This window comes from Pseudopipra pipra, chromosome 2, assembly GCF_036250125.1.
Source record: "Pseudopipra pipra isolate bDixPip1 chromosome 2, bDixPip1.hap1, whole genome shotgun sequence".
NCBI classification, from domain to species: Eukaryota; Metazoa; Chordata; class Aves; order Passeriformes; family Pipridae; genus Pseudopipra; species Pseudopipra pipra.
Window position 1 is genome coordinate 37280270 of NC_087550.1, and position 27489 is coordinate 37307758.

At 41.6% G+C, this 27489-nt stretch overlaps 1 protein-coding gene across 13 annotated transcripts in view; it reads left to right on the forward strand.

Moving 5' to 3' along the window:
- The window catches only part of FAT3 (FAT atypical cadherin 3), a 413377-nt gene that overhangs the window by 168148 nt on the left and 217740 nt on the right, over nucleotides 1-27489 (forward strand). For all 13 annotated transcript variants that reach the window (XR_010428221.1, XM_064645041.1, XM_064645040.1 and 10 more), the window contains one exon: nucleotides 19894-20208. Coding sequence is in view for 12 of the 13 variants with exons in the window: in XM_064645041.1 (XP_064501111.1) it covers nucleotides 19894-20208 (315 nt within the window). In the remaining variant the exon portion in view is untranslated. The remainder of the gene's footprint in view (nucleotides 1-19893; nucleotides 20209-27489) is intronic.

The window sequence follows — 27489 nt, forward strand, 5'->3', positions numbered from 1 at the left end:
TACAGTAACCATCAAAATAGGAATCCTTCATCTGGAGGCACTGCTTATGTTTGCTATCTGGCTGTTTGGGGAATGAGATCTTTAATTAGTTCCGGATATAAAATATTACACAGAATTTCCCTCCAACTCTTCCTTTGTTGCTGGGGTCAGTAAGTGCAGCTTTGTTGTAATTGTGGTGTAATGGTGTTGTCCTTGTCTAATCATAACACTCTTTTCCCCCTTATAAACTGTCAGGACATATTTTTCCATTCTGTAAATAGCATAAGAAATTATATCCTGAAGTTGATAATAAATACATCAACTGAAAACAGTGATCTTGTTGGCGCATATATTATATCACGACCAGTGGAGAAGTGTTATAGCTGTCCTTACAAGAGACTTTTAAAACCAGAGGGTGAGATCTGGATTTTTTCAGAGGGAATGAGAGAGTTAGCATTGGTGTGAATAGTGTAATGATTTCATGCAACATTTGCTTAGAGGTTATTGCTGTGGTCTTAGTGGAAGCTGAGGTAAATAGACTTCTTGGGACTGGTACGTATTATGCCCCTGTCAGTGTAGTAAGTGCAGATGAAAGCAAGTCAAAGTCATTCTCCTTATAGCCAGACAGAGCTTAAACTAGAAGGAATAGGAAGATAAAATAAGAATATACTGTATCTTGTTGAACCTAGATGCTATATAAGTCTAGTTCATATTTTAAAACTAGAAAAAGAAGATGTGAAAGGATGCTGTCTCTCTTAGAGAAATTGTGGTAACCCTTTTCCCGAACTGCAGGCACACACAATCCTTGGAGGACCAGCTAAGGAGGATGCAGCAGGAGGGCACAACTCTTCCCCATGGCCAAAGAGCAGCGACTGCTGGTGTTTTGGGATAGCAATTATTTTTTTAGCTCTTTCATGTGAGACCCATGATGGACAAACCTCATTCTTGACTTACTCCTCTTTCAGTCCCTAGTGACCTTCATTCACTGTTGTTCGTGCCACCTCACTTAACCCTATTTTCTTTCTTGGCATCACTTCAGCTTTCAGATCCGCCTTTGTGTCCCTGCACTGGGAAAACCTCACAATTCTCCAAGCATATCTGCTGCTGCCAGGCACCCCTTCTCCTTTTCTCTCTTACCCAAGCTCCTTATTTCTCCTCTGTATTCTGGCTGCCTTCATTTTCACACTGCCAACTCTCCCTTTTCTTTCTGAGTTTCTTCCCTCTCTACTCCACTGAGATTGCAGTTGACTAAACCCACAAATTATCACCTCCTGGCCAAATCCCAAAGGGTCATGCCTGTCCTTGGCCTTGACTTGTTTTCATATTCACTGCAGTTGACCCCACTATCTCATTCAATTCGCTCTTTTCTCTATAGCTCTCGGCAGCTACAATTACTTCAAAGAATGGCTGGTGTCTCTTACCTCTGAATTGTGTTGTTCAGTGACTGCCTTGGCAGCTGCATCTTTTCCATATCCTCCTCATTTTAGTATTTAGCAAGGCTGCAGCCTCAGTTGCTTTCCTTCTCTCTTTCTTGTCCCAATCAGAAAATTAGAAATTCCATGTTTTATTGCATCAGCTTCTCCTTCCATGCTGTCTGATCAGAAATAATACCCTTTAATATAGAAATTTCCATTCCGGTTGGAATGAAAATTGGTGTCTATTCCCAGACACCCCCTGCTAGTTCATTTGCAAGTTGCTGCAATCAGCTTGTGTATTATCCCTTCCTGAAATTCCGATTTTCTTCTCCATCATGGCAGGGGGAGGTGGAAACCAAACCCAACTCTTTTTCTTTGACTGAGAATAAATAGGTCATTAGGGATTACTGTAGGATTTTCCTTCAGCACCACTTCCAAATGCCTTTGTGTATCTCCACCCTTGGTGACAGATTGACCTAATGATCTCCGGAGTTGATGTAGAATATCTTTTGTCCTTTTGCTTGGTTTCTGATTACCTCTTTCATACAAAATGCTGCTTGAAAATCAGGAAAAGAGCAAGAACATGAGAGGGTACATTCAGGTTAAACACAGCCTCTGCTTGTAAGGTGTTTCAGTAGAGAATTAAAAATTTAAAAAAAAGATAGGTTTGAAGCAAGATAGACCTCAAGTTTGTGTAAAAGGGAAGGCAAGGATAAACAAAATTGATGAGATTATGTACTGAGGTGGGGCAGTTCAAGAAATGCCATCATACACATGTAGGCTAGGCTCTTTGCTCATTTAACGTGATTGGTTAAATGTTGCTGATGTAAAAAATGGTGTAAGAGCTGGTATAATTGAGTCCATGAACTGTATTCCTGCTCTGTTTTCAGGAGCCCACAGTGTTCAGCATATGAGATCATCTGAAGTTCTCCTTAAATACTTGATTTTGCTGAGGGTTCACCTCCATGGTGTTACTTACAGACTTCCATCAATGCTCAGAATATAATCTTTTTACTGCTGCGGTAACAACACATATTGTAGAGATTGTTGGATAATAATGACAATAAAAAGTAATTTCAGTGTTGTGTTCAGCTTATGAATGGCTGTAACGTAGTAGCTTAATATTGCTCCTCTGCTGGAAACCATGTAAATGCCTGATTATGTATACCTATTAAAAAAACCCTGAATTATTTATAACAGAAATAAAAATAAAGCATCTGTTTGTCACTGGGGAAAACACACCCTGCATTGTGCTATAATAGGCCATGCATGTATTGAGATTTCTGCAGTCTCCAGTCCTTTAATCACCTGAGTTAATAGCCTGTGCCATTGGACTGTGCAAGCTCGAGGGAGGCTTCCCCGCAGTGGTGCAATGCTGTGCGGTGAGACGTTTACCCACTTTTGTAGAACTTGATCCATTTTTGCCCATTGAGCAGCTGAATATATGTTGTAGTAAATTTGCACAGTCGGTCTGTTAAACTGAACATACACTGGTTAATAATGTGGGAATTTTATGCAGTTCTTATACTCAGTTGGGATGTCAGTGCCAAAGTTAGTTGTGTGTGTGTGCATGTTTGTTTTGCCTTTTTTTAGGCTTGTTTTGTCTGGCTGTTGAAAGAATTAGCAGATGTTTAATTTGATTCATGATGCTGGATGCCACCTCCTGGAACTGGTGTTTTAATTAGGTGGCACCAGATGCTTGTTTGGTAGTGAGCGAGTCAAGGCGTGCTCATCCTGGGAATGCCAATGTCATCGCAGTGCCATTGCCACTCCCCCTCTAGTTTTGTCCTATAAGTGGTGCTTTCTGCAACGAACATCCACAGTCTTTCCTCATTCTCAACCACTGCTTTACATCTACGTTGTGCCTTCGAGTCCCTTGCAAGGACCGTTCCATCAGACCTTGATTTGTGTGCCCCAGTGCATTGCTTAAAAATTACTGACCAGCTGGAATAATGTTGTTGTGTTTTCCTAGGATCTTCTCCGGCAGCATTCAGGGTCAGAAACCTTGATAGCACAGCTCCTCTTGGCATTACAAATTGAGATTAAGGCACAGCCAGTGCTGCCTTTTAATGGCATGCCATTAACAATGCCAGTTAAAAGAGATCCTTTCAGCTCCCATGTTGTTCCCATGACAGCAGCTATGCAGACATAAGCTTTTAAGAGTCAGTTTGGGCATGCAGACAGTGGGTGACATGATCTTGAAGTGGGATTCGCTGTGGCCATCGGACATCCAGAAACAGGGAGACAGCAGGAGTAATTCCAGCATACTGTGCAGCTTATAAATGGCTGTAATATAAAGTTTAATATTCTGCTCAGCTAGGAGCCACGCAGACACATGATTGTTGTTCTGTGTGCAAGTGGCACCTGTACATAGCAAAGTGGTCCTTGGATCTGTTTTTGGAGACTGTTGCAAAGCAGGGAGAAAAGCTGGTTTGCCTGTCACCTTCTTTCAAAAAGTAAGACAGAGCAGCCCATATTTCTCGTCCCTCACTGCCTCTGGGACATTACTTAAAATGTTTCAACCTCATTGGATACCTTTCTCCTCTTTGGACTGACCCTTGGGAGTGTTTGGGGAGATGCCTGGCAGTCGCTCATGCTGCAGCATGGCTGTGGTGCTGCTGGGCAGCCTTTGGGCATGGCCACCCTGCTGCCATCCAGTCCAGTTAGCCTTCTCCAGACCTTACTGGCACAACTATCAGTCTATCAGTACCAAACCTTAACCTTGAACTAAAGATATCTGAATATGTCAGTGCCTTTTGCAGTTCACACCTCTGGAGTATGAAATGAAATAGGAGTGTGCTCCATTCAGGCATTTTGGCCGTGGAGCTTTCCAGCCTAATCCCTGGTATGATGGTTTTGAATGACAAATTTTCCTCTTGTTCGCCTTCAGTATCCTAGTGAATTTGTGTTTTACTTAGTATCACTGGTGCAAATACTTAATCAATTAGAATAAGCATGAAGTGATTCATCTATTTATTTTGAGAGGTTGAATGCCTGACCACAGTATGTTTTCTTACATTTTACAATTTAATAGTAGCCTGAGGTGCTGTATTAATTTTACTTTACTGCTCCAAGAGGCTAAGATATGGCTGTTTGGTTCTCTCCTGCTTTAGTTTAGCAATGCTCTGTGAAATTATGATGACTGCTTGGTAGCTGGAGCTTTACTGTTGTATTTCTGACTGATGCTGGACTTACTCCTCCGTTAAATAGGTGCAGAAGCACCTGGCGGCTGGGAGTTTTATTAATGTTTATCAAGAGCTCCTGAAGTGCTGTTGTATAAAGCCCAACTATTTTCTAAAGAATGCCATCCTTCAAAAATTCCTGAACACTGAGTCTTGAGGGAGAGAGTTTGATTACAAACCATCAAATTTAAAATTCTTCTGTTTGAAAGGAAAAAATGACTGCTGAAAGCTGCCTTATATGTTCTCTTCCCAGTGGCCCTGTGACCCTGTACTCTCTTGAGGTCAAGACAAATATAATTCCATCCTGTAGCTGAAAAATCAAATAAACCCAAAGATATTATTATTTGTTATTAGAGTCAGGTCCTCACCACAGTATGTTTATAAGGTAAACTCAAGTTTAATGGAACAGACTTACCTGTTAGAGAATCGAGTTTTGAATTACACTTTCCCAAGTAAGCTTTCCTGAAGAAGCCAGAATCTATCAAGCATGCTGTCAGAGTTTTAGTGCTCAGCACTGGACAAGCGGACATGTTACATCTCAATTAAGAATGGAAGATAAATGGATGGTAGTAAATGGAGGTCATGGGTTAGAGGCATTTAATGGAAGAAATGGAAATGAAAATTGGAAAACAATCTAAGGGATCTTGAGAAGATAAGAATGAAGGAAACTCAATTAGGGGGAGCCATGCTTCTGCTCTTGGATCTGGGATAATTTCCTGGGTTTTGTTTAGTAGGGTTTATTGCTGTCACTATTGGCAAAGTTGCATTATAAATAAATTATTACATTCCATTTTATGATTTGCTCACACTGATGCATTTCAAACAGAGAAAATATAATCTCCATTTCAAATTTGTGTATAAATAGACAAATAGACTTTTCATAAGTGCAGCCTATTGATTAGCCCTAGGCAAATCCCACACTGGTATTAGGAGTGTTTAAGAACTTGAAGCATAAAATACAAGTATATTTTAAAAAGCTAAAATATTCACAAGTGCAAATTCAAATGTTAAGTGTTTATGAAAGCTCCGAACTGCATACAATGATAGATTTGTAAGGCATTCCATGCAGAGAAAGCATACTATGTGTTTATGGTTTGGCCATTTACAGAAAATAAAATAAATCACCTTTCCTTTTCCCCTCTTTCGTTTGAAATATATGTGTCTGTGAGTGTATGTGCTGTGTTTTTATACCTATCATACCTGTCTGTACATATACAACATTTCATCGTGATGATTAAGTGTGATAGAGAGATAGAAGTCTCTGTGGTGCATAATGAGCACATAAGTGTTGTGTCCACAGCAAAGCCCTTATTTTCTGTGTCATATTTCATTAGGGCTCATGCTGGTGGCTTCCCTCAAGGCATGATGCAGCGTATATTGGTACTGCAACATTTCATTATTTACTTTATCAAGATGCTCACTTTCCTTCCCTCTTTAGGGAGCTTAGTTTTCCTCATCATAAAACACTTTAAAATTGCACTGCTGCACTTTGTTTGCATGTATATATACATATACACATACACAAGCTGGGGAAGGCAATACTTACTCCTACAGAGTGCATCTGAACCTTGCCCTGAATAAGCAAGGGAGCATCTGAGTGGATGCTGAAGTCTTGGCACCCCTTTGGTTCCAGGCTGCCTGCTTTGCTTCCCAGTGACTTAGGTAGAGCCATAATGTCTCCTGGAACTGTGGGCAGGCAAAGCTGGTAGAAACGGCTGTGACTTTGGAAAACTATCAGGATAGGGGCTGGGCTGTCTTATATGAAAGGTTATACTTTGGAGAGCAGCAACCAGAGCACATTTATTTGCTTCTCTCTGTTCAGAGGGGAAAAGAAGCCCCCACAGAGTCACTGGCACTGAAACGATAGGGTTGTCTGTATCAACTCTTTTATTGTACTGCTCTGATTTGCCACAGTCCCTTGTGTATGTCAGCTTGCTACTCCCTTCTGTTTTCTTGTCTGAAGAAGGGTATCCTACCTGTGGAAGACTTTTGAAGATAAATATAAGACTAGAGCTTCCCCAAGATGAAAAGAATCATGCTCTCCACCAGTATACTCCAGCATATTTCCATATACTCTTTGAACTTGGATTTATTATCACACAGAGTATGTAGAGTGAAACAGTAGTATAATTATGTTCTGCTTGTGCAGGGTCTGTGTGAGGTTTGGTGTTATAACTCCTGCTCCATTTCCTCTATGCAAGGCAGAAAATTAAACTTTTGACTATCTTAATGATCATGTGCTGTTTTTCCTGTGGAGGTACCGCGAGGTTGCTCAAGGGGATTTGGAAAAAATCCAACATGGAAATGAATTCTAGTTATTTCACTTTTTGCAATCACAGATATGGCTGTAGGTGAAGGGCCTCCCATGCAAGGCTTGTAGTTGTCTCTAAGACTTTCCTATTAGAAAGATGCACAGAAGCATCTGGGATTGCACTTTGCAATTTTTTCCATACTAAGAGAGAGTCAGCTTAATTTTGAGAAGTCTTTGAAGACTGATGTCAGCTTTTGGTGAAAGGCGTATGGCGTTGGGGTAGTTGTTGGGAAATCAGAAAAGGAGGTTCAAGAGAGTTGTGGGAGCATCCTGTCATCTTCCACACAAAATAAGACCATTAAAAAAAAAAGCCAACAACAAACCCAAACTTTTAAGGAAGGTGAGAGTATTCAAGTTACATTCAGGACAGGATTTTGGGGCCAGTCAAGTTGTGCAAGAAAGGACTTTAAAGCGGATGATTTGTAAATCAGCAGCTCCCCAGCCTGCCCTTTTGGGCTTTTTTAAAGCCTTCTTTTAAAAGGACTAAACTCTGTAGTTGCTTCAATAGGAGTATAGTTAAAATCAGCATGCAGTCAAGAAGTGGACTGTCCTGTCCTGTGCTTTTTGATAATTCCGAAGGTCGGCAAGGTCAGGTCTCAGTTAATGGAAGCACCAGACCCAGTTTCTTCAGTAACCTTCTAGCTTGTGAGCTCAGATTAGGGCATCAGGAGTTTGCTGTGTGGTTTGTGGTATGAATTGGTGGGTATCAGCTTTTCAACCATCAGTAACCAGCCATCCACAGGTAGTTGTGGCCCTCCTTGGTTAATTCCAGAATGACAGTGTGGGTGAAAGCATATGTGGTTCCCCTGCAGAGGTTCAACATCTATCCAAAGTGTGTCTCATAGGGCCTGCCTTGTGGAGGGTCATTCCCCAGTAGTGAAATAGATCTGGGGTATTAGGCCCATTCTTGTTATTATAAGCGCTACTAGAACCAGTCCTGTGTTTGTTCAGCAGGGGAAACTGAACTGCTGTCCTTTCTGAAGCAAACACAGGAAATGTTCCTGATCTTCTTGATGTTGACAGATGATCTGAACAAAACGTTGGCCTCTAGTCAACCCTCTTGCATTTTACATCCTCTGGACAAGAAGGATGAAAGGCGGGGAGTCTCTTCCTCAGCCTCTCTAGAGAATCACAGAATATGCTGAGTTGGAAAAGACCAACAAGGATGATTGAGTCCAACTCCTTGCCCTGCACAGGACCCTCCCCAAGAGTCACATCGTGTGCCCAAGAATATTGTCCAAACACTTCTGGAACTCGGTCAGAAGACAGGAGAGAGTACACCTAAATGCGTGCTTAAGAAAAAATGAAGGGCTTTGCTTCTGGGCAATTTAAAGCAGTACGACTGATCCCAAACAAGTTACCTCTTTTCTGCCATGCTGACTGTTGAGTACCTTGGCCCCTGTACACAAAACCAATGTGATACAGAGGAAGAACTTCCATTTTCTGGACCTAGGGAGAGTCCCGCAAATGGCTCTAGATAAAACTTCAGGTTTCAGTGAATCCAGTCTGCACGTCACAGTGAAATGCAAAGTGTCTTCCTTGCAAAACAAGATTGTGGACAATACTGATCAAGTATATACTGCCTGGAGAGTCTTTATCCACTGGAAAATTCACACAAAGAAACACAAGGGCAATTAATTGTTCTTACAACGCCACAAAGTTGGCTGTGTGAGAGCATGTTCTGATCTAACACCAGGCCACTTCCTGCCACCCCTGCAGTGCATCCCTCCTGGTGCTCTTCCTGGACAAGAGCAATGCTCTGGGCTCACCGGTGGTCACTACCAGCACATGTGCTGCTTCTGATGACGTGTGCACATCTCTAGAACAGGTCTTCAATTTCTTGTCTGCCCTCATACATGACAGCAAGAAGATACCATGAGCTTTTTTTTTTCATTAAGGTGTGTTTTCTCCCTACCATGGCAATGAGGCTGTTGGGGCGAAAAAAAAATGACCGTGGGAGTGGAGCTGGATATGTTGGGAGCACTGCCACCCCTCAGAATCACCCAGTGAGTGTCCTCTTTCCAAGCTCCTTGGAGGAAGCAGCTGGACACTGTTCACAGATCTGTAGTGCTTCAAACCAGGAAAGACCAAATAATTTGATTTCATCCTTTTTTATATATATGTCTATTATACATCACTTTTATACCTTTTTACTAAAAGATTTTTCTCTAACTAAAGCATAGCATGCATTTGCCATGAAATGTTTTCCCCTCAACAGTTTGTAGCTCTCATTTGCAGATGACTAGAGAATATTCCAGGAATTAATCATATGCTTTAAAAAAAATAAATAATAAAGGGTATGAAGCTGATTGCTAATTTTATTTTTCCTGGCTTCAGTTTCCAATCATTAGATATTGCTCCACCTTATTTTATTAGATTAAAGAGCCTTTTGCTTCCCAGTAATATTTCCCCATGAACCTTACATGGATTTTTCTAATCAAGTTGCCTCTTCATATTCTTTTTAATAAGCTTAGCAGATTGAAATCTTAAACTCCCTTACCATAAATCATTGTCTCTGCCCCTCAGACTGTTTGTGGAGCTCTTTTTTGTTAATCTTCTCCAATTTTTTGATGTGATTTGTAAAATAGACTCCGGAGTCATGCACGGTACATCTTAGCAGGGGAAACATGGCTGTGCCTTGGAGGAGGGTTTAAATGGTGCTCCTGTGCTGGCTTTGTGCATCACACTCTCCTCTTCCCTGCAGTGTTCATGTTCGAGGGCAGCATGGCTATTAAACCCATTTCAGAGGTTCTCTTTCTCTCCTGTTTGACTGCTCCTCTAATGTTTGGATAGGAAGATAAAGGCAGATTCCACGGTTATTGTTATTGCTTTTTTCATAGGGTTGCTCATTTGCTGTGGGCCAGAAGAAACAGCCAGAAGAGGAAGAAGGTGAGGGAAGCAGGAAAGACAACTCTATTTCCAGTATAATTTATAATAATACTACTCTGTTTTCAGTATGATATGTATAACTAAAAAGTGAAAGACATTTACTATGTGGAATATTCCCAGTATATCCTTTTCTGCTCTGGCCAACCATCCTGGGCTGACACTCCTCAGTGCTGGGAACCATCAGAAGAGCCAGTGCCTGTTTGTGATGTACTTGAGGCTGGGTAAGGTCAGCATTGCAGTCCTCAGTGTGAGATCACTTGCTCTCCAGGGCAGCCTCCCCCAGCAACCAGGCTACCCTGCAGAGCTGCCTGCACTTCCCTCCACCTCCCTCACCACTGGCACAAAACAGCTGGAGCAGATTGGCACAGATTTTGTAGAAGTGTTCCCAAAGCAATCTCTTGTACTGTAGGCAGTACAAAGGATGCAGATCTTCGTATAAAGGAAGAGGACCCTGCACAGAAGTCTCTTGTCAGGACTTTTATTGGAATCCTTTTGAACATCCTTTGCCTTTTTTCTCCATTTCTTCTTCCTGCTTCAGCTTTGCTGCACTTATGATCTTATTTCTAAAATAACCAGGAGCAAACCCTTCTTTTTAAAATAGCTTCCCAGTCCTGCAGGCAGAGGACACGAGTCGGACTTTGATCTCTCTATTAATCTACTAAACAGAATGTGCAGAAAATCTGGGTTACTCTGGGCGTTAGCCAGACCCTTTGAGAAAAAAATGCCTCCGTTCAAACAGATTATTGTTGAGGGTTAAGAGCTTTCATTGTTGGTGCTAGCAATGTGAGGATTTCTGCTAGTACCATCCCCACATCTGGTTTGGTTGGGAAGGCTGTGGAGGTGGGCACAAGGCATGCAAGAGTTTTGAGATCCCAGTGGTGCTCTGAAAATAAGACAGAACGTGTCATCTGCTGTAGGGACAAACAGATGTAGATGGATAAATGCGTGCAGAGAGATTATAATATTGAAGAGAGTTCACAGGTTGTAATTCATGTGTGGCTAGAAATGCAGTAGCCACAAATGGTTAAAAAAGCAAGGGGAAAAAAAGCATAATCAGTAGAGTGAAATTATACCATCAGCTGTTGTTCTTCTGCGTTGCATTAAGAGTGTATTCCCACAGTAGATCTTCCTGCAAGGTTTTGTAAAAGTTTGAGGTATCTGAATTTTACATGACACCTGCCACAGTCACGAAATTGCACTTTTCATTTGTTTTTCTTAGCCCTGTGGCTGAAAAGTTGAGCCTGTGCAACTCACAAGTAGGGACCATATTTTCCTGTGCCTATGAGACCAAAGGGGAAGGTGAATCTGCCACCCCCAAAGAGATAGTGGTAACATCCCATATTCATAAAAGTGGAACAATATGGTCCAATCTGTGAGGGCTGGCAGGACATCCCATTTGTCAGAGAAGCATCACAGTTTGTCCCGTTGTTCTCAAGCACTTGTAGTCAGTAGGGAACGGTGCGTGGCAGTGGTTTAGTCATCTCTGGAGCTTCATGACTCCTCTCCTGGTTTTACTGCTGGATTTTATTGCACTGTTTGGCAGTGATGGAGTGAGTTAAGCTTTGACAGAGATTATTCATGAATTAGAGGTTTCATTATTGTATTCATGCTTTTGAAAGCAGTTTGTTTTTTCCAGAGTTGTCCATTGTGTATTTTTTGTTTATCCATATAAGGTTTTTTATTTTTTCCCCAAGCCAAAGATATTAAAGCAAGATGAATATGGATATTTCTTTCAGTAAGTAGAGGGGTGTAATGGAAGATACAGAAATGGTAATAAACCCTAGTCAGGTAAAAATGCTGGCACATCTTATTTCATTTAATTCATAAGCGGAAGAAGATAGAGAATTTATTTGACTAAGCCTCTGGTTCAGTGTCTTGATAATATGTTTGGAAAATTGCTCTGAAATTGATGTGTAAGTGACCTTGAAGGTGTCCTATTTAAGTGATAGCTCATTTTGATGTGAAGTTGTAAGCCTTCCTCCCCTGGCCCCAAATAAAGCAAGCAAAGGAAACCAGCACTGAATTTAAGTCATTTCAAGGTAAAGAAGGAAGAATCTCTCCTCAAAACTCAAAACATAAATAACCTGGAAGGTCAAGTGCCTAATCTGAGATGTGCCTCTATTTCAGTGCCATTAAGATGCTGCTTTATTGAGAAGTCTGCCCTCGTGGCAGCAGTCCCCCAGCCCTGCTGGGGGACACCTGGGGAGCTGTGATCAGACCCCTGAGAATACCTAGTCCCTATGGTGGGTGGCACTGCTAGTTCAGGATTCAGCATTCACCCTTTAAATCACATCATTCATATATGCATGTATACACAGACTCCATATTTCTGATATTCACATATATATATACAATCTATTATGTATAAATACTAATAATTTCATAAATATTCATGTAGTCATATGTGGTTTTAAAAATACAAGATACATATATATTTATTTTTATTATTTTTGCTTGAGAGTGCAGTGACCAGACCTAACCTTGATTATCACCTTTAATTAGTTGAATTTCTCCTCTACCTCTAGTAAATAAAGTTATGTTTATGTTTTGCAGCCTGAGGCAGGGCTGGCCAGGGTTCCTGCTCCGACAGGCCACCATCCCCAACCTGGTGTCAAGGTCATGCTCATATAAGTCGTGCTGATGGGCTGTGCTTGATTTAATGGCCGTGACAGACCTGAACTACAATTGCACTGTGCATTTAAGTCACATGAGCATCCTTCAGCTGGGCTGTTGGCTGGCCCAAGACCTCAGAGGTCAGAGGAATCATAGAATCGTTAAGGTTGGAAAAGACCTCTAAGGTCATTGAGTCATTAAAAATCAGAGTTTCCATATGTACCTGAGCTGAATTTCAAACCAACTGGCCAAACTTGGTCTAAACCATTGCATGGTGCTGGTTTCTTCTATGAGCAGAAGGAGTTTACAGTCTGTACAGTGATGCTGCACTCACAGCAGCAGCAGTGGTCCCATCTTTGCCAAGAGCCAACAAAGAACTTAAACTTGCCTCTGAAATACGTGGTGGCAAGTCATGTCTAGTAAGAATTGTAAAGCTGTACATTATCTACCTACTTATCTATTACATGCAGATATATTAAGTTTATTAATGTTGACTGTCCTTGTCATGATTTTGGCTGGTTGTGATGGTCATGATATTGTGTGTGTAATATCATGGTAAAGGGTGTATTTGCAGGTTAATTCAGTGTCAGTAAAAATACCATTGCTGAGGATTAGTTTTCTAGTTCTCTTTACTGCTCTGGGAACACAGAAGCAATATTCACCAAAGAAACTGCAGTATGAGATAACAGTAAATTTATATATTCAAAACATCAGTAAAAGAGAGAAAATTAGAAGCTGAGCCCTAGACAGGAATGTTACCTGTCTTTCGTTGTCTGACAAGAATGGTTTGTTATATATGTTTTGTATTTGAACCAGACATAAGAATATTAGGAAATTGTAGGTATGTATAGCCTTACAAAGTTAATATTGCTTTTGGACTTGTTTCTGGGTATGATCTAATCTCCATTTAAGTCAATAGGATATTTCTTTTTGCTTCAATAGGAACTGAGTTTGTGTTTTAATGTGCATTAAAACCTACAAAATTTGTGCAATAAAATAAAAACAGGAGGCCACACTTTGCACAGTGGGGGGCCTTAAAAGAAGGCATTGAAATAGTGTTTAATCATCAGAATAAGGAGCCTGATTTTCAAAGCTGCTGGCTGCAAGCAGTGGGGGGGTGAGCAGTAGGTCTCCTTCATGCTTCGGTTGAGTTTGTGGCTGATGCGATACCGCCGTCCATATTCAGAACTGGTGATTTATGGCTTGAGAAGACTTTAAAAAAGGGTGAATATAATGTATGGTTTATTCTGATTCCCACTGGCTTTTGTGGTCCAAGTGTGCTGAATCGATCTGGCATTGGTGCTCGGGTTCACATCTTCATTACACTAAAACTGTTTAATCCTGTGGGTTATATTTACAGTTTACCACTAATGGAAATATTGAAGTAAATATCTCCCAAAAGATGTATACACTCTGCTTTTATATACAGAGAGCTGTTGTGTGTAAGACCTAAATAAAGAAAAAAAAAAAAAAACATAGAAAGGGTTAGGCATAATGTTAGTTTTCTTGAAATCATAAATTTTCTTCCTTAATTGGGTGTGAAATTCCTGTCTACAAATCATGCCGTTTTGGTTGATTTTACATTCGTTTCTTTGATGAATAATGGGCTTGCAGTATTTTTAAACTTCTCTTGCTTACGATAGCTCTCCACAAAGTGTGCTTCAAGAACCACATCTGTGCTTAATGCAAGGAATCTGAATTAGCTCTGACATTTGCATTTACACTCACAAATCTTTCCATGGCTCCCCTGTGCAACGATATGTGGAGGCAGGATCTGTCCAGAGCTCCGAAGTAGGAGCACAGGTAGGCATATGGAAAGCCTTTGTCTTGGTGCAGCCAGAGGAGGTGTGTAAGTTCTTTCTTCCCCCTCTACATTTTAGACAGAGAAAAAAAATTAAAAAATCATTAATCAACTGTTTTCTTTTAAAGCTACATTTTTTTTTTTCCCCCCCAGCAAGGCAATGCAAGTGAGGAGCTTTGGCTGACAGCTCGGTGACAACCAAGGTGTTGTGTTTACTGCCAGGAGACTCACAGGGTCTTTGATGAGGATCATGAATAATTAGTAGCATTTCGGAATCAGTGATTTTTCCATTTCTTCCTTTGAGGGATGTAACAGAGCTCTGTGTACTTCGCTATTAGTCGGCATTCCCGATGGCCTCATTTCTGTCATTTTAATTAGGGGACAAACCAGCTTCTACTTTGTCGCTGGTTTGCACTGAGCCCCTTTGTTTTGAAACTGGAGGAGGGAGAGGCAGACAAGGGCTCCGGAAATGGGTTTTTCAAAAATTTCACGTCAGAAGCTGATGTGACCCTTGGACATATTGAGGAAGTTTGCTGGTTTCCTGAGGTCTGGAGTCAGGAAGGTGCATCCATTACCCATAGTCCTTCAGTCACCCTAAAGTTCATATATTTTTATAGCAACTTTAACCACTAAACTTTCCATTTGCACGAGAAGGAGCTGGCTTTGGGTGAGAAGGGGCATGTTGCACTTGACAGCTGGAAATATCTGGGAATGTGTTAATGGAGCATCACCTCCATCCCACACTGTAGCTCCTGCTGAAGGCATGTTCTGCCTTTACTGCCTCTCCTCTATGGCCATTCCTGGGTCAGGCTCTGGGAATAAGCAGGCCATTTACTTTATCTCACCTTTCCTGATTGCCCAGTCCAAGATGCATGTTTGTGCAATTAGCTCATACTCCTGAAAAAGGTTGAGAAGAACAAGCAGTATCATTGAGGCTGTTCCCAATTGTCAGCTGAGTTGATGGTATTAAGCAAAATGTAGCCCTGTGAAACCACTACAGTATTTTGAAAAAGAGATAACTTAAGGTTTTTCTGTAGCATTTCTGTGTGATAGAAGTTTTTGAAAGAGTAGCAGATACTTCCTAGTCAGTCCTCTTTCCCCAAATCTTTTTCATTGTTTGCTGAGAGTATGACTACTTACATTGGCAACTTTTATCACACGGGCTACTGTCACTCAGCAAAATGGCGTGCTACATTATTTTTTGCAGCTAAGCCAATAACTTGGGTAGAAGAATAGGTTATACTGTAATGTCCCAGTACCAAGGTGCCAAATAATGGGAGATTCTCGCCTGTCCCTGACAAGCAGTTGCTCCTGCCAGATATCCTCTATGTTGAGTATTTGCACTCTCCTTTTTCTGCCATTGACTTCCTGCCATCAGACCTCGGTTTGCTTTTCTCAGCTAGATTAAAGAGCTTTGTAACTCTCTTTTGACTTTTCTATGCACAGCTTCTTACAGACCACCAAGTTGTCTTTTAATCTTGCCTTGAAAAAACTAAACAGAATTGAACCCCTTTCAATGGTTGTGCTATTGAAGGTATTAATGAAGGATGATCTGACTTTTAGGAGGAACATATGTGTGTAGCAGATATCCATGGCGATTGGCACCTATGTAAACACCCGGGTTGACAGCTCCAGTAAACATTCTCTTAAAGAGCTGTGGCAGGTCCATCCATCACACTACCTATATACACAGTACTGTCAAATGTGTAAAGTAAACAAACAGGGGACAAAAAAGAGGTGATGAAAGAAATAATGCTTTTCTCTAATCCCTTTTTGTTTTAAGAGCCTCTCAGGTTTCTCATCACTATAGTAAATACATAACTTTCAGATAATTTTTGAGTGGACCATGTCATTTGAAGTGGTCTGCTGACAGATGTGCAGCAAATCAGTGGGAGAGGAAAGAGGGAAATCCAGTTTGCAGATTCTTTGTTCACTTTAAGAGCCACTAGTTTCTTGCCCTCCATTTTTTTTTTTGCCTTCATCCTTAATAATGCAGTGTTTCGTTGTGTCCAATTGCAGGAGCCATACGGAAAAAATTATCCCATTATTTTCTCAGGGAAAGAGGGAAAACAAGCCTTAGAGAGAAACAAGCACACAACCTTCACATTGCTGGCACATTGCCGAGCCCAAGGGCTGAACTTAATTTACATATAAATGTGCCCAGGATTTTAATCAGCAACTAATGCACTCTGTTGTTATTTTTCACTTACAGTGTTTGCAATGCATGTGGTGTCTGCTGAATTGCATAGGGCATGTGCACTTGAAGGAATGCAATGACAGGCATATTGGTGGCATCACTTTTTGGATTGAAGGCTAGCTTCTTTTCTGAGGCTGCCCTGGGCCTGAGGTAGTGCTGGCTCCAGACCTTCAGAGACTCTGCAAAATCTGACCAAGGGCGACATTAAGAGCTGTCTTGGTTGGTTTTCAGCTGTCTAATGTAGAAATGCAGTAGTGCCTCTGTGGTGTAGCATCTCAGTGGATGGGAACACCTGTTTTTTCTGTCTTGTTCAGAATTGTGTCTGCAAAATCTTGGAACTTTTTAGTCTTTAGCCACTTTGGAATTTTCAGGATTTCTGCTGGTGTTTCTTCTTACTTCTTGATTTGTTTAGCTCAGGTGTCATTATTTTGTTCATGTTTCTCTTCTAATTAGCAGGCAGCTGGAAAGAGTGCACCACAAAAGCTGTCCAAAAAAAGCCTTAGAGCTGCTCCCAAAGGCCTCTTCTCCCCTCTGCTCTCCTGATCCTGAAGACAAAATTTTGTCTTTCTGTAGTATCTGTTAATATTTATAAGCTTTGAAGTAAGTGATGTGTTTTCTGAATTTATTGTGATCTTATCTGAAATTATTGTGATCCTATCCCATCTTATCCCAAAGGGTATTTCCATCCTTTCCCATACTTGCATTCAACTAAACTGAGTGAGAACATACCTGTGGATTCCCAGGGAATTTTTTTCAGCTCCTGATGCTGACTCTATCAGCCTGTTCGCGTTCATGCTATAGCAATGAAGAAGCAGTGCTGATGATCAAGCATCATAATTAGTCTTAAGGGTTAACACCTCATATGAAGATGACATTTGACATCCATCTGGAAAGTGTCAGCCATACCTACGTGGAGAGATTGGTTAAATATTTGGGCAGCATGTGTATTCTTGTGGGTACTAGCTTTATACCCATATATGGGTATACAGCAAGGAGGCATTTTGTGCAGAACATTTAGGAGCGTGGTGGAAAGTCTTCCCAGGGTGATGGAAAGGTTTCCATGTGGAAAACCTGAAAGGGAACAAAAGCATTATTATTTATCAGGCTTCTGTGTGGTGTTGACAGGTGAAATGACAAGACTTATTGAGGAAAAGGAATTACTTTATATCTGGGACCTTTTAATAAATCTAAAGTAAAAAGAAGAACCAGTGTAGCAGACCTGTTGGTGGTTGCTAATGCTTATTCAATGATCTTTTCCTGTCTGAAGTACAGAAATGAAAAGTAACTGTTGCCAGGAGTTATAAAATGAAGGGATGACTCAGAAGATAGATTTATTATCATCTCAGTATCAGTGAAATTCAGCTTCATAAATATACTTTAATCTGCTAAAACCTTCTGTGCTCTCACTGAGGGAAGACCCTACTTATTTCAAATTTTGTTTAAAGATCTAAAATCATTCATCTTGTCTTGTGAATAAATCATCATTTCTAAGATCACTGCTATTCACCCTTTTTGCCTTGTTCTTGACCATGCAGATTTTATTTTATTTATTTGTTTCCATGGAGTGTCATTTGTTATGGGCTCTTATCATCTCTGCTATATAATTTCTCTTCTGGACTTCTAGGCCTTTTCATCACAGTTCACTACATATTTCACCCATGTTTCTACAGAAACTCATTACATAGCACAGGCTGCTGCCGACAAGAATATTTAGAATACACTGCTTTTGCCCTCCAGTGCTGCACTGCTCACCTTCGTTGGGTGAATAATACATCTGAGACAGAAGGACATGAATCTGAGGTTACTAAAAAAAAGACCTAAGCCCATACATGACTGGAATCAGTACTGCTCCTTCCCCCTTCCTCTCTTACATGGCTGATCAAAGTAGTATTAAAAGACATAATAAAAAAATCCAAAATTTGAAAAGTTTTAAAATTTTAAAAAAATATATCCTGTAAGACAAGGGCAATTACATGAGACATCTCTGTAGCTGTGTGGTGAGTTCTGTGCTGCCTTTAAAACTTTTCTAACACTTCAAGCTGTCATGGAAATAGTCCCATCTGATCCTTAAAAAAAACCCCAAATCCAAAAAGACATGCAAGTCCCTTATTAGTGCTGACCTTAGAGCATCTCTGTCCTTAATAATTAACTGACAATTTTGTTCTGAGTAGCATCAAACACATCTGAGACTAAATTCATATTTCTTGTTTTCCTGTTTTGCTCTGCAATTTCTCCGTCGTTTTCCACCTACTGTTGACATGACTTGATGATCTGCGGACTGTCCTTTTGAGTATTTCTCAAGCTTGACATCCACTGCATTACTGTGTCTTTCAAGATTTAATAATGCTGTATTAGGAGAGGAAAATGTTCTTGATATATGTGTCACAGAAGTGGTGGGAAAGTGCATTTCCTTGTTTTGTGCTGGTGTGATTGTTTGTGTGGTGCTGGTGTATTCGGTCCTCTGTGCATTCATGTTCAGTGCTTAAGCCAGTGAAGGTTTGAACTACACCAATACAAGCAGGTCTTATAGTGGCAGGAAGAGTTTCTGGTTTATCATAGAATCAGAATGGTTTGGGTTGGAAGGGACCTGAAAGGCCATCTGGTTCCAACCAGACACAAACCAGGTGTTCATGTCAGGAGGAGAATGGATTTCTGTATCAGGCAGAAATGAGGCAGGTAGAAGTCCTTCATGACAGGAACTGTGCAGGCACAGGGGTGGTACTTGCACCCCTCTCTGTGGCTCTGTTATACAAAGCACACTTTCTTTTGTGGTTTCTTAGGACCAGGTAGGAAACCAGGTGATATAATTGTGTATGTAATACAAACATATACATGTAACATATATATGTGTATGTGTATATATATGTAACGTATATATGCAACATATATATGTAATATTTTCTTACACCAGTAGGTAAAGTGGCCATGCTCTTCCTTCCCCTGTGATAAAAGAGGATATGCTCGTTGTCTAAGGGCCAAGGTTTAAGGGCTACCATGTGAGCTTTTGATTGCTTGTTATCCAGGATTTTGGCATTGTGCAATGAGCAATCTCATTATTAAATTTACCATCTATTTTCTGAACTTGAATGGATTTATTTTAAACTGCCACCTAGGTTTTCTTGTTTAGCAATGGCATAGACAGGAGCTTGAAAAGAAAAGCCACTTTTTTTGTTCAATTCATTGTCAACAGTTGTATCTCTCCCTACCAAGGTTTATACAAGTTTGCATCACAAGCAGAAAATGATGGTGTTTCTTCTGTTACTCTGCCAGCTGCAGTTCTAGCAAGGAATTGGCATTAGGACATTTATGAAGAGCCATCTTTTTACCTTCCCTCCCTCAATTTCTGGGGACAAAATACTTGAGCTGGGTTCACAAAACAGTTCCTGAGCTCATTTCTGTTTTTATTTTTTCCACAACCTGAATTTTTTTAAGGGTGGAGCTTTTTTAATATGCTGAACATTCATTGATTCTGTTCCTGACATCCTCTGCTTGCTGTTTTTCCACAGGAGTTATCTACACAGCAGATATTCTTGACCGGGAGACAACCAAATCCTACTGGTTGACAGTGTATGCAACTGATCATGGTGTTGTCCCACTCTACACTACCATTGAAGTCTACATTGAAGTGGAGGACGTGAATGACAATGCCCCTCTCACCTCTGAGCCTATCTATTACCCAGTCATCATGGAAAACTCCCCAAAGGATGTATCTGTCATTCAGATCCAAGCCCAGGACCCTGACTCCAGCACTAATGAAAAACTGACTTACCGGATTACCAGTGGAAATCCCCAGAACTTCTTTGTGATCAATCCCAAAACAGGTAACAAAATCCTGCAGCCTCAGGGTGGTGGAGAATGCAATTTACATATTTATCACCTTGCTCCCCTTCAGAATCCACTGGTGTTGCATTGCTTTCCAAACCCCTGTTTTCTGGTTGCGTATGTGACTAAAGCATCTTGTATGTGTGTAAAGCATTCTCTTTTGCATTGGTACACGAAAGCACTGGCAGGTGATGTGCTGCTGCTGCGATCGCTCTTCCATGGGTCACTGGCTGTTGCCTCTTCCCTGCATCTGTAGGGATGAGACTTTTCTACACTGAGTCTGCAGAGTAATGCTAAGAAGCAGATCCAAGCTGCTGCAGGTTACAGAGCAGTGTTTCTTCCTTTATAAGCTGATGTAGCTCTGTTGAAGTGAGTGACATGATAGTTGTCCAACACATGCAATTAAGCTCCTCATTACAGTAGCTGAATGTAATTCTACAGCTTGTTTTATACAAAAAGACAGTTTAGATGACCCAGAAGTCCCTCTGGCCTTTAAAAAAAAAATAAATCTGTGTGTTTCCATTGATTTTTAACAGCTGGGGATGTAGCCTGTGGGTGCAGTGTTGCAGATATGGTGATTGTTTTAAGTTAAAGTACTGTTGTTGCCTGGCAGTGGAGCATCGCACCTGTGCACACCAGCTCTGCACATCTGTACCCTTGGTGCGTTTGTTGAACAAGGCTGGTAAAGAAATTGCCTCAGGAGATGTAACCTGAGGTTGTGGGTGCTCTGTTGGGTGCCTACCTGGGCCTGGCAGCAAGTGTTTCTCACTCCAGCATGTACCCAGCTGTTCCTCAATTACTGGGCTGGTGGGGACCCTCCAGCATGGTCTAGAGCTAGAGACTCAAGAGGGTCTTTCACAGCAATATGCTGATCTTCATGAAAGTAGTTCAGATGATTCACACAGTGCTCCAACTGGTTGTCATGCTCCTAGTTTTGATCTGGGGTTTTGATTTTATTTTTTTTTAAGTTTATTTATATCTGCTGCAAATTTCTAAGCAGCTAGAAAACCAGAAGGAATAGATCTGAGAGGGAACATTTTTAATTTCATGTAGGGAAATGATGTTCACTAAATAGCTTTTCAACATTTGGCTGGGCAATCCTATTGCAATGTGTGGCATAAGAAGGGGTCAGGATCTTCTCAGGCATAAGCCCAGGTGAAGAATTATGGAGCACGTATAATCACTATGTTCAATCTGCCGAGCCCTAAGGCAGACATCTCACTTATTTTTAACACTTGGAATGGCCGAAGATGCTCTTCCATCTGCACCCCTTCTCCCCCTCCCCACCCCATAAATCCCATCTGGGCAAAGTAGCATAGTTAAGACTCACAGTGTTTAAAGCTTGTGCTTCCCTTCCATCGGCTCCTCCCACAGAGCAATCTGCTCAGCACAGCTCTGCTTATCTGCATGGCAGTCAGGGTGAGCCCGTGACAAGGACCAGAGCTGGGCACACTGCAGCCCTGCAGCATCCTAGCCTGGTGGCACACGCTGTGGATTGGCCCTTTGTCCCTCTGGAGAGCAGCAGGGATGCTTTACTGTAACAATGAGATCTTCATTCTCACTGAAGATGGTTAGTCTTCATTTGCACCGTGGAAATTGCTGTCTGAGAACTAATAAGCTTCAGGATGAGGAACTTTGCTGCTTAGGTAACTCCTGAAGGGCCCCCCTTGTGCTAGGTGAGCATCCTGGCTGGTGGCTGGCTGTGATTTGTCATGGAAGGGATAAACCATTCCCTTCTATCCAATTTGGTACCAAACACAGCACGATGAGAATTGAGCAAGGTGGCCTATTTGAGTGTGTTTTTGCCTTTGAAAATGAGCCTGACAGAGTGTATGTGCACAGTGATGCCTTGTCCCAAAGAGAAGCGCCAGGCCTTGACATCAGGAGGCTTTCTCGTGATGGGATGTAGATGTCCAAAGGAAAAAGCATAATGGATTTTCCTAGAGAGTGCCCCTGGGGGTCTCTGGCCAGGCTCCTTTCAGCCATCTCCCTGCAGTTGCACTAGTTTTTCTAAGACAATAATTTCCGCTCCAGTTGTTTTGTACAGGAGACTTCTGCACACATGGGAGAGGTTCATAGTATGCCAGACCCGTACGCTTGCTGGGAATCAGCACATCAGTAACTCGTATAGAGCTTTTCGCAGCAGCCCTAAATGCGACAGCACGCTGTATAATTAAGATGAAAAGGTTTAACATGAACCCAAATATGCTGCTATTGCTGCATACGTAGGCTGAACGAGCATGCTCCTGCTGTCGGGGGAGAACAGTCATTCGAGAAAGGGGATCTTCTATTTTCTTTGTCATTTGGGAAGTTTAAACACTGCCAGCAAAATGACATCTCACTCCTGCGAGTAATCCATTGCTGAGAGGCAACATGAAGGCGAAATCCTGCATTTTTTACATCCTCTGGTGGGAAGCGGCAGAAGTTGTTCTTGACTAGAGACAGGGAGTTTGCTGGAGCGTAGGGATGTTCTCAGTTGTCTTTGGAGCTCAGCAGTGACTGTGTTTGCCTTCCTTTGGAAGCTGCCTTATAGGTCATGCAGGTCAGGCAGGTTTCTGGAGGCACATGTACCACTGCATGTGTTGCCATCTGATCGAGGCACCAGGCGGTAACATAGGGAGTCCAGGTTTTGTTTTCTGTTCTGATACAGGATCATAATTGCAGCCAAATCTTACACTCTTGATTGATTACCTGGATCGCAGAAGCAACAATACTCCTTGTATGCCATGTATGTAGGTAGAAGAAACTTTTTAGTAGACAACTTGCCACTTCCTACATTTTTATAGACTGGCACAGCTCACGGTGGCTATTCTAGGTAGTCAAACTGCAAATGTATCATGTGCATTTGGGTCTTTTTGAAGGCAGTCTTCAGACCTGTCACGATTATTACCTGCAATTTCCTCCATGCGTTTGAGAGAGAGGAAGAGTTGCTCCTGCAGGAGTGAAAGGCTGCTAAAATGCCACTAGTAACAAGACTTAGGCACCAAAGTCATGCTGGGCAGCTCATGCTCTCACTGGGGGCTGACTGCTTCAGCAGTACAAATGGGTGGCAAGGGATCTCCTCATCGGGCTTGGGGTTTATATGGGTGCTCTGAGGAGGAGGACTGGAACATGAGCCACCCTCCCATGTGCCACTGGCTTTATATGGAAAGGCGGTGTGGGCAACCTCCCATGAAGGCCTTTTTTTTCTCGCCTTGATATTTTTTCTAAAATACAGCCAAGCATCAGTTTGCGCCTCATTCTGCACTTTTATCTCATGAGCTGGTATTCATAGGTACAAGTATTAACTGAATAATGTAGCACATGAGTACGTGTGAAACCATAAATCATTCATGCTGGAGAACAAGGCAGCCTTGTTCTGCAGACTGGTGGAGACTGCTGCCTAAGTGTAGCAGGTCCAAGAGCAAACTGGGGTTTTTCTTTATAGTGGGCAAGAGGAATATATTGCAAAGCACAGTTTTGTGAGAGGGGTAAGAAATATGTTTTTCAAATGGTTGAGATAACTCTAGGGGTTACATGACTACTGAGAAAGGCATTCCTCTGTGCTTTTGTTTCCCAGTTCTGTGTACACATGACAGCAGTGGAGGCATTCCTGGACCTCAACATCTTCAAAGCTGAGTGTCAGCCTAAACCCTGATGTGGCTGATGGGAGAGCCAGGGGTTTCCCTCTTAGCTCGCCTTTTATGCCTGGTAGGGCTTAAGGTTGCTTTGACAGAGCACAGTGTCACAGGGCTGTGCTGCTTTGTGGGCAGTGTGAGATGGGGCTGAGGAGGAAGAAGGCAGAGCTGCTGGCAGAGCATCTGGGCTGGCCAGCTGCCAAGAGTGCCACAGTGGGCCAGAGCCAAGTGAGTTATTTCGTGGTGAGAGGCATGTGGAAAAAGGTAAATAAAACAGAAGATGGAGTTCATAAAAAAATTGATTGATTAGAGCTGTAAATTCTTACTTTTATTTCATGTATATGGGTGTTAATTTCACAGCACAGGGGTAATTTATTGCATTGATTTATTATGTTTCTGTGTTCTGAAGAAAAAAATGAATTTTAATTCAAACCATTGCATTATTTTGTCTAGTGTTAACATATTTTGAACAAACCCAGTAAGCTTCTCTTCAGTCTTATGTAGATTACTTGAGATACTTTAACTAACATGCCAACAGATCAAATTTCACTCTTGTGCACATTGTTATTAATTAATTTATACTAAACTTATGCTCGTGTGTCTGGAAAATCCAGTTACACCTTGCTTAGTCTCTTGCTGTCACCATTATAACAGAGGCAGACCCGTGACACCCCTGAAACAGTATTTGCTGTAGTATATAAAGCAGGATGCACTAGTGGGTTTAGAAATAGTGCATATAGGTCAGTACATCTTTCCAGAGCAGCAATTACTCTGCCTCTGGAAGTTGTCTCTGAATTGTCACATCTGCACCTAGATTTGGAAAGAGACTGGATATTTTCATGCTGAAGTAGTATTAATATTTATATAAGCTAATATCGGATTAGTGAATATCAGAATTTAATTTTTATGAATGCTGCTTTTCTCAGTAGGCTGGGCTTTGCTTTCTTTTGCACTCACAAAGTCAGGTGGTCTAGGATCCTGGCTGAATGCCACATTTGTCATGCCATACTAAAATGGTGCTTCATCCTCTTGCTATACGTCCTGATTTTTATGGATGCTTTTGTTTGGTTTGTCCCAAGAAATCCCCACACATCTTTGCTCTCACAGACTGAGCCACAGTCTGCTGCTGCACTGTGTTCTGATGGCTGCCAGCAGCATAGCTTCTGGATACCCAGTGCCTCTTTTCAGCTCAGAAGTAATAGAATCATAGAATGATTTGAGTTGGAAGGGACCTTAAAAATCATCTAGTTCCAACCCCCTGCCATGGGCAGGGTCACCTTCCACTAGACCAGGTTGCTCAAAAGCCCCATTCAACCTTGCCTTGAACACTTCCAGGGATGGGGCATCCACAACTTCTCTGAGTAACCTGTTCCAGTGCCTCACCACCCTCACAGTAAAGAATTTCTTTCTAATATCTAATCTAAACCTACTCTCTGTCACTTTATAGCCATTACGCCTTTTCCTAGCACTACATACCTTTGTAAAGAGAAGAGGGACCTTGGGCTTCCTAAAACCTTCCACCATGTAATGATTAAAGGTAAATTATGGACCATTTAAAAAGATTAAATAAAATTACTTTTTGGTGACATTTCTGACGGACTTTGAGTCAACAATATTAAGCTAAACTTAGTATTACTTTGGTTCTGTTGTCACTCTGCTCTTGTAAGAGCCATTTAATGCTGCTTTTTTTTTCTTTAAGTCTGTTCCTCAAGAATGGACAACTTTATATATTTATTCTTGACCAATGATTCTCCCTCCTCTCACCCCAGCATGGAGGTCCAGCTGTGCTACTGACACTGTAGTTGATTCTGTGCATGCTGCTAGTCTTAATAAGCTTCCTCTGAAATAAGATTTTCCATGTTTTGTAAATGAAGGCTTCTAGCTTTTTTTTGGTTTTGTAGTCTAACTTGCGATCTTCCTCCAGGGTGGTTTTAGCTACTATAGTGATCAAATTAGAAAATGTGTTTAGAATTTTGATGGTGTTGCAGATCATCTCCCACTGGGTGCTCTTTCTGAAGGGCAACTCCCACGTGTGTTGTCCACGAAGCCCTTTTTGGCAGCTGGTATGTGTGATGTAAATCATCTCTGCAGATCATATGAACGAATAGCTCACTGCTATTCTGTCCAAGACCAGAGAAGACCTTGCAGAGCACAAAAACATTGGTTGTAGAGCTCTCCAGTCAAAGCTGAATTTGAGGAATTGGTCTCCCTTTCCATCTGTGGTCTGAACAACGGCTGACTTCACCAAAAGTTGCAGAGTGCACCCCAATATATCCATCACTGATATGTAACCATCCATAACTAATACAGATTTTTACAATGTGATTCCCCTACTGCATTAGCTGGCTTCCATTCTCTGTAATTTATGTTGTATCAACATACGTTAAATGATCTACTTTCTTTTCTTTCATTTCTCTATTATTTAAAAGCGTGGCTCTAAATTACTTTTTTGTAATATATTCACTGTTAAAAATTGAGCTTTGGAGCATTTTAAGAGCTTTAATTTCTGCTTTGGGATGGCTCATTCTTTAATAGATACCATATTTCCAGTGGTTTGATCCCAGGGTTAGAAGCTAGGAAATCAGAGGACTATGGATATTGGAGTTACAGACTTAATCACAGTGGGACCTAGAAGCCTGCTGGGCACTGTATAGCATGTTAGACAAAGTTCCTGCCTCAAGGAATTTGTCATAATAACAATAATAATAGTAATAATTAAGAAAAAAGAGGAGAAGAAAAAACCAGGGAGGAGTGGATGTAAATCATCAAGTCCATCTGCTTGCCAGGGCACATTTATTCCACAGAGTAAATTTTCAATTAACTCCTGAGCTGCAGCAGAGAAGCGACATGAACTCTTCTTTTGACTTTGAGTGAGTCATCTCACCTCATTGTTTTTCTTTTTGTGTAAGTGGAAATATTTTCTTACCTTGTGTGATTGTCCTGTAATTTAATTCACAGTAGACAGTTTGCAGATCAAATACTCTCTGGAAATGCAAGCTATTGATTTTTCAGGCATCTTTCAGCATCCATGCACAGTCATGTATTCATAGGCTGTCATGGTTTGAGATAGTCCCCAAATCCAATTCCCTAGCTCCATCCCCCCCCCCACATCTCAACCTAATGTGAGATGGGTTTTTCCAGACCAAACACACCAGACTCAAAGTGGGGGAAAGGGAATATATTACAATGACTGTACAAATAAATACCATATCACATTATACACACGATTGCAACTATCTCTACCATGACATATAGTATTTACAATGGATCAGATCTCTTCTCCCCTCCAAATAAAAGTCCAGGAGGGAAAGAAGGACAGATCCCTTCCAGTCCTTAAGCAGCAGCTCCTCTTCTGTCCTCCATGCAGCAGTAACTGGGTTGTTGTAGCTGGATCTCTGTTCAACATACACAAGGGGGTCTCCAAGCCCCTCGGCTCTCCTTCGGTCCAAGCGAAGGCCTCACCTGTGGACTGCCAGCAGGGACAAGACTCGCATCACCACAGGCATATCACGAAATGCCGGGGCATCTTCGTGAAAGTCCCTTCCTCAGGGGATTCAAATTCCCGTTTGCAGAGCTCCGTGCTCTGTCTCCAGGCAGCGGGGGGGGCGAAGCCCTCCTCCACATTCCTTTGGCTGTCCTGGTCCAGCTTCAGGACGCCTTTGA